This window comes from Salmo trutta, chromosome 12 (genome assembly GCF_901001165.1).
Source record: "Salmo trutta chromosome 12, fSalTru1.1, whole genome shotgun sequence".
NCBI classification, from domain to species: Eukaryota; Metazoa; Chordata; class Actinopteri; order Salmoniformes; family Salmonidae; genus Salmo; species Salmo trutta.
The window spans coordinates 79,011,693-79,023,638 of NC_042968.1; the positions used below are offsets into that span (position 1 = coordinate 79,011,693).

Consider the following 11,946-nt stretch of genomic DNA (forward strand, 5'->3'; position numbering starts at 1 on the left):
GTTTTCCATCGATTGTGGAATTTAACATGCAGGCTCCTTCCTAACTACGTAATCATGGATGACACATGGAAAAAGTGATCACATGCAAACTCATGCACATCAAATTATCACACAACGTGCCCCTATTGGTTATCAATGTCTATTAACTAGAAGCTGCAGAATCAATTTCTATTTCTGAAATGCACGTTGTGGACGACTGTAAATACTTTTTTTGTTTTGTCCTTCCCATACAGGAAGCATCCAAGGTTAATCGAATAATGTGAGTTTTATTTTGTTTAATTTGATCTTTGTCTTATTGTTTATTGGGGGAATCATTTTAATTGAGAAAATAACGTTTTTTTAAAATCCTCTCCTCCATATGTTTGTTGTTTAACAATAAATACATTTTTCTTGAAGATACACATTATTATCTAACTGAGCACTAAACCCCTCCTCTCTCCTACTTCATTCAGGATGCTTCAGGAGCAAAATGAGGATCTGCACCACAGTTTGTGCCAGACTGCCGTGCGAATGGAGTGCATGGGCACAGAGATTAAGAGCAGTCACCAGCTCCTTGAGTCAGAACTACAGAACACTTGTGTTGAGCTGAGCAACCTCCTGGACAAATTCAAAAGGTCAGGGGTGTGATGAGACGGGACGGGTACCTCTAGAATTATGAGGGGGTTCAGAGAGGAGTGGCAGTTCCAGTCCATTTTATTTGCCTTTTACAGGAACTCAGTCAAAAGTTTAGAAAAATTCAAATCAGCATTAATTTTGAGTTAATATGCATGACATTGTCAAGCTTAGATAGTGCTATTATTGTACCTCTCACAGTCCTTATGTATCTCTCTCCCATTTCAGACTTACAGATAACAACTCCTACACTCAACAGACCAAAAATCTCATGGAGCAGAAGCTTCATTCAGTGGTGAGGCACCAGAAGATCAAAAGCTCATTTTACATACAAGTATACATTTGATAAGTCAATAGAAGGGATTTCGTTCACATATCTGGAAAATTGTATCACCATTTTTATCATGTTTATGTTTGTTCTGTCTTATGTGTGTGGTCTGTCAGGCTCAGAGTATGGAAGGGGAGCATGAACATCTGAACCAGCGGATCACATCCCTGACAGATCAGCTGCCCTCAGCCAAGAACACCATCCACAGCATGGAGACTATTAACGTGAGAACTCCTCCTGATGAACAGATCTAGCCGAGACAAAAAGACAACCTAAAACGTGCGCAAAACCAGACCAGAGTGGCCAAGTACAGAAAAATACTACTAGTACAGGCCCTGAAACAAATTCGCCTGACCTCTATGATCCCCTGACCCTCAAGCCCCAACCTAGGAATGCATTGCAATAAGAATCAGCTATAGTGCATGGTATGCACTTACACAATGTAGCAAATTGTAACTGTTTCTCTTTGTATAGTATAAAATGTCTCCTACCTTTCACCATCCAAATCTCCCTTTAGTTTGACCTTCTGTTTATTCATCATGCCCATTTTAGTTGAGAGTAAAACCACCAATAGAAACCATTGTTTTTGCTTTGAGCTGCATGTAGTTAATAAATGTTGTTTTACATAACCCATTGTTTCTAAAAAAAAAAAAAACATTGTTATGAAGCTATGAGTTGTCTTTTAGTCTTGATTTTTTTTCTCTTTTTTTCTTGATGTATAATTGTGCATTGTTCTTTGTCAACAACATGCCTGTATTCTGTTCTGTGTTTTTAACTGTTGGCCATGATTGACCAATCGATTGATTACTCCTTCACCCCTTAGGTAACATCATTGCTGCAGGAAGCCCTCGACCAACATTTCCACCGAGATGATTCTGTCAATCAATTAAATCTCCCTGTTGCGCCACCACCGGTCCAGTTCATGGATAGTCATCATTATGGAAAGGTCACCGCCACAGGGGAGGACCTATCGCTGGGAACATTGCCAGAAGAGGAGGAATCTGATTGGTCAGAAATGGGGGATGAGGCTCCAAAATGTGTTCTGAGGTCAGGGGGAGATCATCATGGTGGTACAGCATTTCAACCGTGGAGACAGGAGCGTTTTCGCTGGGCAGGAGAGGGAGAGACAGAGAGTGAGTCAGGGAGTGAGGAGATTGTCAGACAACACCCTGCCCGCTCCCAGCAGGTCCCCCATCTCCATGTTACCATTCACTCTGAGACCTTAACAGCCCCCATTGATGGTGTCACCCTCACCACCATTTTCAAGAGCTCAGCTGATGGCCCAACAGAGGATGTGTACAGGGCCACTGCGAGCCGCAAACTAGGCTCTCCCATCCGCATCCTGTCAGCCAGTCTGGATGAGATCCCCTCCTGTAGGGGGAAGAATCAAAGACAGGAGGAGCAGCATGGCCAGCTGAAGGGCACAGAGGCCATGATGGACCTCCACCAACCAGAGGACGGTACCATGGATGACTCAGAAGATGAGATCATCCGTAACTGGAGGACAAGGAGCGGGAACATGGGTGATGATGGCGGTGTGGATACCACGGAGGCAGATCCTGGCAGCAGTCTGGAAAACTTGCAGTCGGCCCAAAATATGCTCAACCATTTCATCTGCCAGCTGCAGCGCAGCGAGGGGGAGGACAAGGGATACCGGACAGAGTGCTGAATGGGGAAAGAACACAGCTGTGACACCTGATCTCTTCACAGACACAGATGTTGACTGGGTTGGTGCATGGTTGTTGAAGTAATTAAACTTAGTGATTTTTATTACATTTGATATTCATAATTCATCCGAGTATGTTGTATTTTAAACATAAAGCAACAGAATTGGTCTTTATAACCAATTTAATAATAATCATTTAAATTATAATTCAATTATTTATATCTGATTTGAAAGTTTCCAGGCCTAAATATTATTCATCATTAAAAAAACTGCCAGCAACAAGTAAGAAAGACACTTTCAAACATTATTTTTGTTCTGCACCTGAAGCTATTAAGGCAAGCGGCCCAAGTTGGAGATCGAGGATCCCCAGCTCCACGTTTTGATATTTATGATATTTTTCTCTATTCAAAGTCAAAAACATGTCCTGGTGTGTTTTTTTGTTGTTACGCTATGCAGGGAATGGCTTTGATGTCCTCCAGAGGTAACATCAAACAAAAAGCACGTCTCTTTGATATCTCCTGTTCCCGGTTGCGATCTCTCCGAGAAACACTGTCCAGGCCTCCCTCCCGTCTCATCATAGCAGAGCACCGAGAACTTCACAGCCCAAAGCTTTTCCATCGCCATGGAGACCACGGCCGAAGCTCGCCCTTTCCACTGATTTATAGAAAATAGATCCTTTCAGAACCTCTTGTGCATAATTCATTATACTGGTTGGTGTGTGTCTTTCTCTCGGTACGTGCATTTTAGATAAGACGACAAGTGTTTCACAGAATGTAGGTCTTTAGGTAAGATGTAAGACATGTAGATAGATATACTTTGTTTGTCCTCATAAATTAATTCACCTGCAGACAGATATAATGCAAGGTCTAATTTGGACAATGTATACCATCAAATGTTTACTACAAATAGTATCCGTTGGACATTCATGGTGGATTGGAAACAAGCTTTCTTAAGACCGGTTTTAGTTAATGGTGATAAAATGAAAACACAATTTGGGGATGATCGTGTGGTCTGGTGTGTATGGTTCCAACTGCTAGAATGTATAAAGGTTTCCTCCCTAAAGTAATAGTTAAGAATCCATGGGGAAACAAAGAAACATATTTATTCTTCTTGCATGCAAACTATGTTTTATCTTATAATATTGATGTTTATGTCTCCATGTTGATATGATGGAAAAGCAACATGACGTAATGTAAAACTGAATCACCATTGTCATTGTGGTCACCAGAGGCATGCAACAGTCCAGTGAGATACACTACCGTTCAAAAGTTTGGGGTCACTTAGAAATGTCTTTGTTTTTGAAAAAACCACATTTTTTTTGTCCATTAAAATAACAAAATTGAGAGTGCCTAGTTTGAGAAACAGACACCTCACAAGTCCTCAACTGGCAGCTTCATTAAATAGTATCCGCAAAACACCAGTCTCAACGTCAACAGTGAAGAGGCGACTCCGGGATGCTGGCCTTCTAGGCAGAGTTGCAAAGAAAAAGCCATATCTCAAACTGGCCAATAAAAAGAAAAGATTAAGATGGGCAAAAGAACACAGACACTGGACAGAGGAACTCTGCCTAGAAGGTCAGCATCCCGGAGTCGCCTCTTCATTTTTTATGTTGAGACTGGTGTTTTGCGGGTACTATTTAATGGAACTGCCAATTGAGGACTAGTGAGGCGCCTGTTTCTCAAACTAGACACTTTAATGTACTTGTCCTCTTGCTCAGTTGTGCACTGGGGCCTCCCACTCTTCCTATTCTGGTTAGCCAGTTTGCGCTGTTCTGTGAAGGGAGTAGTACACAGTGTTGTACGAGATCTTCAGTTTCTTGGCAATTTCTTGCATGGAATAGCCTTAATTTCTCAGAACAAAAATAGATAAATTGTTTCTAGCCATTTTGAGCCTGTAATCGAACCCACAAATGCTGATGCTCCAGATACTCAACTAGTCTGAAGAAGGACAGTTTTATTGCTTCTTTAATTGCAACAACCATTTTCAGCTGTGCTAACATAATTGCAAAAGGGTTTTCTAATGATCAATTAGCCTTTTAAAATGATAAACTTGGATTAGCTAACACAACGTGCCATTGGAACACAGGAGTGATGGTTGCTGATAATGGGCCTCTGTACGCCTATGTAGATATTCCATGAAAAAATCAGCCGTTTCCAGCTACAATAGTCATTTACAACATTAACAATGTCTACACTGTATTTCTAATCAATTTGATGTTATTTTAATGGACAAAAATGGCATTTCTAAGTGACCCCAAACTTTTGAATGGTAGTGTATGTATGATACAGTATAAACAATGTTATTATGCCACATGACATTTCTGTTTTAGGTGAATAGGTGAATGCACCAATTTGTAAGTCGCTCTGGATAAGAGCGTCTGCTAAATGACTTAAATGTAAATGTAAATGTTTTGTCCTGTATGGGATTTCCCGCTGGTGACCATAGTAAAGATATTTGAATGGATTGGAAGAAGCATATAGGCAAGGTCGAAAAAATACTATAAGCAACATTTATTTATCTTCAACCTAGCATATAGAGACATGTTGGGAATATATATCTCTATTTTTCAACCAAAATCATAGTCACTGTGTCACATATCAAAATGTGAGGAAAGCACAGTGTGTTGTGATGTCTATGCTGCCATGCTCTCTGCTGCCTCGCCCTCCAATCCATACCTCTGTCCTCCATGGTGTATTACAGGACCAGTGATAGATAGATTTCCACTATTTACGGTATAGGTTACATATTTATTATTTAGAAATGGCGGTTGCTATCACCATATTTCACCTAGGTTGATCTTAATTGAAATGAACCTTGTGTGATATGGTTTAGCACTGTAGAGCTGCTACTGTCTGTTTTTATCCTTGTGTTGTGTCCTATAAATGTGTCTGAATGTTCTCAATAAATACAGTCATCTATAATTACAAATTTATTAACATCAAATAATTACATAAAACATCTAGCATATTTGATTCAGTTGAATATGTTAGAAGGTGACAGCGATAGATTGAGGAGAGTCAGTCAGTCAGTCAGTCAGTCAGTCAGTTATCACCAAGGGGAGCCACTCTTTGCTTTATGGTTTCTCTGCATGCAGCAGCTTTACTGAGATATGAGTAATATATGAGTAAATGTATTTTCTACCCATTTCTCAGGCCATTTTAGTGGCCTGTTAACTTAGGGACACTCTCCGTGGTGGTTGGCAATGAAGCGGATGTTTCCTGGTTTCCAGGGTATTTTCAACCTAACTTCCGTTTCCCCTGAAAAACGGATGTGGGGACTCCACTCAAGCATTTCTTTACACCTGCTATCTTAACTTAGGGGTTGGCTTGTCCCAAGGTTTTATTAACACTGATGTACTTTCATAAGGTCATGTCAGTCCACCTTCTTTGTTGTCGTTACTAGTTGCCACAAAGTGAAAATTGGCTATATCGTAAAAAATCATGAAAACCAACATTCGCTTTTTGGTATTAATTTAAGGTTAGGGTTAGGTTTAAAATCAAAATTGTAGAAATAGGCAGGTTTTACCCATTATTGTGGCTGTGATAACTAGTGGCAACCCATTGAGTGTGTCACATGTATATTTGTTCTGAATTGTCAAGAGCAAGCGACATCATGGCAGTTTAAAATGGGTGTTACTGTCACAAAACCACCCAGTAAACAGAGAAGTCCATGTCCTCTATCTATCTTAGGTTTTTAGGCTGGAAATGGTTTTCCATGTTAGTTTAAATTCACCCTGCTGAGGCTGTTACAGGAGCTTTAGACAGGATTATCCTCACTTTCCCCCTCTCTCCCTGTCTCTCTCACGCTCTCTCTTTCTTTCCCCCTCTCTCCCTGTCTCTCTCACGCTCTCTCTTTCTTTCCCCCTCTCTCCCTGTCTCTCTCACGCTCTCTCTTTCTTTCCCACTCTCTTCCTGTCTCTCTCACGCTCTTTCTTTCTTTCCCCCTCTCTCCCTGTCTCTCTCACGCTCTCTCTTTCTTTCCCCCTCTCTCCCTGTCTCTCTCACGCTCTCTCTCTCTTTCCCCCTCTCAATTCCATTAAGGAAGAGTAACTTGGTATAGTATTTCCTTGGTGAGTTTATTACCAATATGCTTGTAGATCATTATATGCCTGATAACCAGATGTGTTAGTAAAAAATATTGATTTGGGTTCTTGAGATATATATTTGACTATATCAATCTAATCAAAATTGATATCAATCACCAATAAATGTTGACCACAGTGCTTGAGAGCAAGGCCATACACATAGTTAAAAAAATATATAATAATTATTAGCTTCATGCTAACATTTCAGAGAGGTTACAGGTTATAGAGTGGCAAATGTATCAGTGCCCATGCTTATACAGTATCGTTCACCCTGTCATCTTCAATTTGGTTAGTCAGAGCTCATCTATGTCCCCACCCCTGGTTCAAGGGAGGCTAGCTTTGCTGACCAGACAGTGGCCTGGATTCCAATTGGAAAGGTCTGTTTAATAGGACAGGTGAGAGATTAGGGCTAAGACTCTCCCGATGTCCAACATTGTCCAAATCCATTGTGTCTCACCTACCTAAGCATGGGCACACAGGTGCTAGAACAGGACTGAAGGGTCACCTGGACTTTCTTTAATAACTTTTTTGGGGGGATCAAGCAGGTGAACTTTGACACACCGCCACTAACAAATCCAGGAGACACCAATTAAGATACCAATTAAGATACAACGTTCAGTATTTTGTGGCTTTTATTTCTCCCAACAGATTTTGTTCACTAAACCATTTTGGTGTGATTATTCCTTATTTGCTTTTGGATTACAAACCCATCTTTCTCCTACAAGAATCCTCTTACCATCTCTGCTTTGAAAAACACTCATCGAATCAATCAACTCCATTTAAAAATCTGAATTCTACCTGTTGCACTTCAAGTTTTTCCAGACTTACTCTTCTTCACCTTTGACCTTACCCACCCTTTCCAGGTTGCCTCTCAGATCATTCCAGCAGTCAGTCACTGCACTCTCCTCCTTCCCCTCAGATCCAACTCATCATCCCTTCATCACCACATTCCTAATTTATTTCTGCCAGTAACGCTCGGAGCCTCCGTAGGCTCCCACCACCACCATGGTGCTGATGAAGATGAAGTTCCCTTTTGAGAAGAGGGTGAAGCTGGCCCAGGGGCTGTGGCTGCTCTCCTGGATGGCCACACTGGCTGGAGCGTTCACCTTTACCCTGGGCTGCTTCCTCAAGACTGAGCTCCGCAGGAGGGCAGAGGTAGGCTACTGCAATGCTCTACAGCTTTACACTGTACACTCTTAGAAAATGTTTTGCTATCTAGAAACTAAAAGGGTTATTTTCGGCTGTCCCCATAGGAAACCCCTTTGAAAACCATTTTTGGTTCCAGGTAGAAGCTTATTGGGTTCGATGTAGAAGCCTTTCCCCAGAGGGTTCCACATGAAACCCAAAATAGTTCTACCTGGAACCAGAAATGGTTTTACCTGGTACCAAAAAGGTTTTTCCTATGGGGACAGCCAAATAACCCTTTTGGAACCCTTTTTTCTAAGAGTGTACAAAGCCACTAGGGTTCTTCCAATACAATACATATGACTTATCCAGAAGCTTCACTTTCTCAGGGTGTATTCAGTAAAATTATACAGTATGCCTGAATCAAAGAGTGATACTAGTAAACTTCTGGTCATAAACTGCACGAGGGTGAAAGGGGGGGAAATTCATTACACCTTATTTGAGTATATTGGAGCTTAAATTAAGAGTACATTTTTTGAGTGTTTCTAGATGACAATGAAATGCATTGGAGTGTTGAAGATAACATCTCATGTAGAATTCAGGAGCCTTTGATAATGCTCTCATGAGTGGGATTGGGATGAGGTATCTATAGAGCTATTGGATTGGTGATTAGATGCGAACGTTATGAACAAGGGGAAACTGTCTCTGGTCTGAACATACCGATGATAAGCTCATAATAGGGATAAGATGAGCTGACCAACAGAATGTGGAGTGACTGTGTGATTGACAGTTATATTATGATCCTATTCATCATCTATCTCTTGAGATTACAGTATTTGGAATAATATACTGTCAATTATTGCACTTGTTGAACACATCAACAGAAACAAAATTCCTCTCAATGCAGCCTTTTTGCAGCAAATATTTATGTTCAATTTCAGTAAAAATAAAAACAACCTAATTGATTTCCTCCAATATACAATATAGCCTTTAGTTATGTTCCCCACTGTAAACCATGAGATTATTCATTGACCTCTACATGTTCACTTTTCCTTAAATATGGGATCAATGGTTTGACAGCCTAACATATCACTTTATACTGTATAGTTTGCTGCATCACTGATGCATGAGGTTCTTCTGCCTACAGGTAATGGACAACACAGAGATCCATGCTGTCCCCAACACCCTGATGATAGTGGGTCTGGCCTCTCTGGGTATCAACTACTTCGCAGGCCGTATGTGCCAGGATGCGCTGGACGCCGGACGCTTTCCCCGCTGGAAAACCTTCATGCAACCCTACTGGGGTGTTTCCCTCCTCTTCACCCTGCTCATGTTGATGGCTGTGATCATGAGCTATGCCATGAAGGGGAACCTGGAGTCCTCCCTGAAGATCGGCCTGAAGAACGGCATTCGCTTCTACAAGGACACAGATACCCCCGGCCGCTGCTTCCAGAAGCAGACCATTGACCGCCTGCAGATGGAGTTCCGTTGCTGCGGAAACACCGACTTCAAGGACTGGTTCGAGGTCCAGTGGATCAGCAACCGCTACCTAGACTTTAGCTCTAAGGAAGTGAAGGAGTGAGTATTAGAGGACTGGGAGCAGTCTGACAGTCTTTGGTAAAGGAAGAATCCCATGTCAGATTATCATTGAAATAAATCATTAAGGTTATAGGAAATTAGATGGTTGAGGTAATACAAAGGCATGATGTAGACCGTTTATTCTCTATTTACTTCCCTTCCCTCCTCTCTTCTTCTTTAGTCGTGTTAAGAGCAACGTGGACGGGCGTTACCTGTTTGATGGGGTCCCTTTCAGCTGCTGCAACCCCAGTTCCCCAAGACCCTGCATCCAGGACCGCCTCACCAACAACTCAGCCCACTACAGCTATGAGCACCAGACCGAGGAGCTCAACATCTACATCCGCGGCTGCAGGGAAGCTCTAGTCAACTACTACATGGGCCTGATGAACACTATTGGTGCTGGGGTCCTGTCTGTCTTCCTGCTGCAGGTACTGTGCAGATATACAGTATATATCAACCTATACACTAAAATTGAGCTAATGTCCTGTGTGGCAATCAGAAGGCTCCCGGACTCCTGTGAGTGGCCACAATTATACTTGTAGCTCGCTGTTGAGTAGTAATACAGTATATCCAACATCCTCCTGTATAACCTTTCTCCCTTCTCTTCCCTCTCCTATCCTTCCCCTCCAGTCATCTGTGCTGGTAAGTCTGCGGTACCTGCAGACAACCATGGAAGCATTGGCAGGGCAGGAGAACACTGAGATTGAGACTGAGGGCTACCTGCTGGAGAAAGGGGTGAAGGAGACGATCATGGAGTATGTGACTCCTGTGCTGGTTTTCCTTCAGCTGAACCAGGTGGGCAGTGAAAACACTGAAGCTTAGGCAACCGCCGCCAGATAAAGTGGAGAAATCAAAATATTTCAGACAGGGTGGTGTAGGGGACAAACGTGGCATTTTATTGGGTGATAAATAATCTAACTAGACACTGATCAATTAATCTGGTATTTCTTTGACATCACAATCCATTTTAATGCTGATATATTTCTGTGTTTAATGTTTTACCCCTAAATGCAGTGTTTCCCAAACTCGGTCCTGGGGACCCCAAGGGGTGCACGTTTTGTTTTTTGCCCTAGCACTACACAGCTGATTCAAATAATTAACTCATCATCAAGCTTTGATTATTTGAATCAGCTGTGGAGCGCTAGGGCAAAGAGTTTGAGAATTTCTGCCTAAACGAGTGACATGAATGTTGTAATCTATTTCAGTCACTTGAGGGCTAATATATTTTTGTATCAGTTGTCCGGGGACAATGCACCCCAGTCTTAGGTATCCATGGCTGCGCTACACACACAAAATAACACAATTAATAATAATACAGGCTCACATTAACCTCACCCCAAGCCCTCCACAATTCTCCATGATTAAATACGCTTTTCAATGTTTAATAAATTACATATACTCCCCAAAGGAGAAATAAAAAAACACATTATTATTGTAATTTTGTAGTTTATAACTCGGGGTTGCTATGCATGGTTATTTCCACCTCACCGTTGCAGTGTTCTCTCAGTTTATACCACAACAATATTATGGTTGACACTTAAAAATGCAAAGATATCTCCAATTACTAAGGGATAGAATTATATGAACATTTTACATTTTTGGGAATATTTTAAAAAGCACACGTTACATTTTGCGTAACAGCAATGTGAAGCTGACTGTAGAAAGATTCAATGCTCTGCTATGTAACCTTCAGCAATATGACATACACAGCACTTTATTACAGAGCTATTATGACAGAGAATTATTAAAAGTTCAAGTTTTTAATTGATTTGTGGAGTTCTGTCATTTTGTCTATGTGTCTTTGTTTTGACCAGCTTTCCTTTCCCTACCATTTCCACCATTTGACCCCCCCACCCACCCACACTTTGCTCACACACTTCATTTTTCTCATATTCTCTCATTCGACCTGTAACCCTCTCTCTAAGGGTGTGTTCGTAAATGAATCAGTTATTCTGCGTTCTGTAAGTGTCAGTCAGTGGGAGGAATAGGATTATGAAGATGATGATTGATGTCATTAATGCAGTGAAAGCTGTGAGTAGGGCTATGTCTGTGACCTATGTCCTGACACCTTTCACAACTCTGCTAATCCCTGGGATAATACTCCAACTGCTGCCCCAGCAGTTGCTGCTGCCCCAGCAGGCCACGCAGCGGAGAAGAGATACATACAGACGTGGTTTATTATGCAAAACAGCAATAAAACCAAGGAACATTATATGGAATAATATTAAACAACTGGTGGTTTGTTATGCAAACCAGAAATACAAGGAGCATTATATGGAATAAGATTAAACAATTGGGAATAATTATGTGTAGGCCTACTATATAATATTACTGAATGATTATGATAGCTGATAATTCATATCATAACAATAATCATCAGCATCGTCATCATCCCCATTACTGTCATCCCAATCATCATTACCACAGTCAAATAATTTATCTAGCTATTATCAGCACAATTTCGGGTAGTTAGTAGACCTAAAAGTATTACCTGTAGGCTGTAGCAGCCCACTTCTTAGCGGTCTAACCAACAGGTCTCGCTCCAAAAAGTTC

The 11,946-nt window shown here is 41.4% G+C and overlaps 2 protein-coding genes across 2 annotated transcripts; both read left to right on the plus strand.

Annotated features, from left to right (window-relative positions):
* Positions 1–3,870, plus strand: LOC115202769 (uncharacterized). Its single transcript, XM_029766803.1, has 5 exons — positions 1–259; positions 453–614; positions 841–907; positions 1,057–1,164; positions 1,764–3,870. Exons 1-5 carry the CDS (start codon positions 180–182, stop codon positions 2,607–2,609), a joined length of 1,263 nt encoding a protein of 420 aa, XP_029622663.1. The 5' UTR covers positions 1–179; the 3' UTR covers positions 2,610–3,870.
* Positions 3,871–7,096: 3,226 nt separating this feature from the next.
* On the plus strand, positions 7,097–11,161 carry LOC115204302 (RDS/peripherin-like protein xRDS35). The gene is made up of 4 exons (XM_029769760.1): positions 7,097–7,845; positions 8,963–9,393; positions 9,575–9,821; positions 10,024–11,161. Exons 1-4 carry the CDS (start codon positions 7,696–7,698, stop codon positions 10,213–10,215), a joined length of 1,020 nt encoding a protein of 339 aa, XP_029625620.1. The 5' UTR covers positions 7,097–7,695; the 3' UTR covers positions 10,216–11,161.
* The last annotated feature ends 785 nt before the right edge of the window (positions 11,162–11,946 follow it).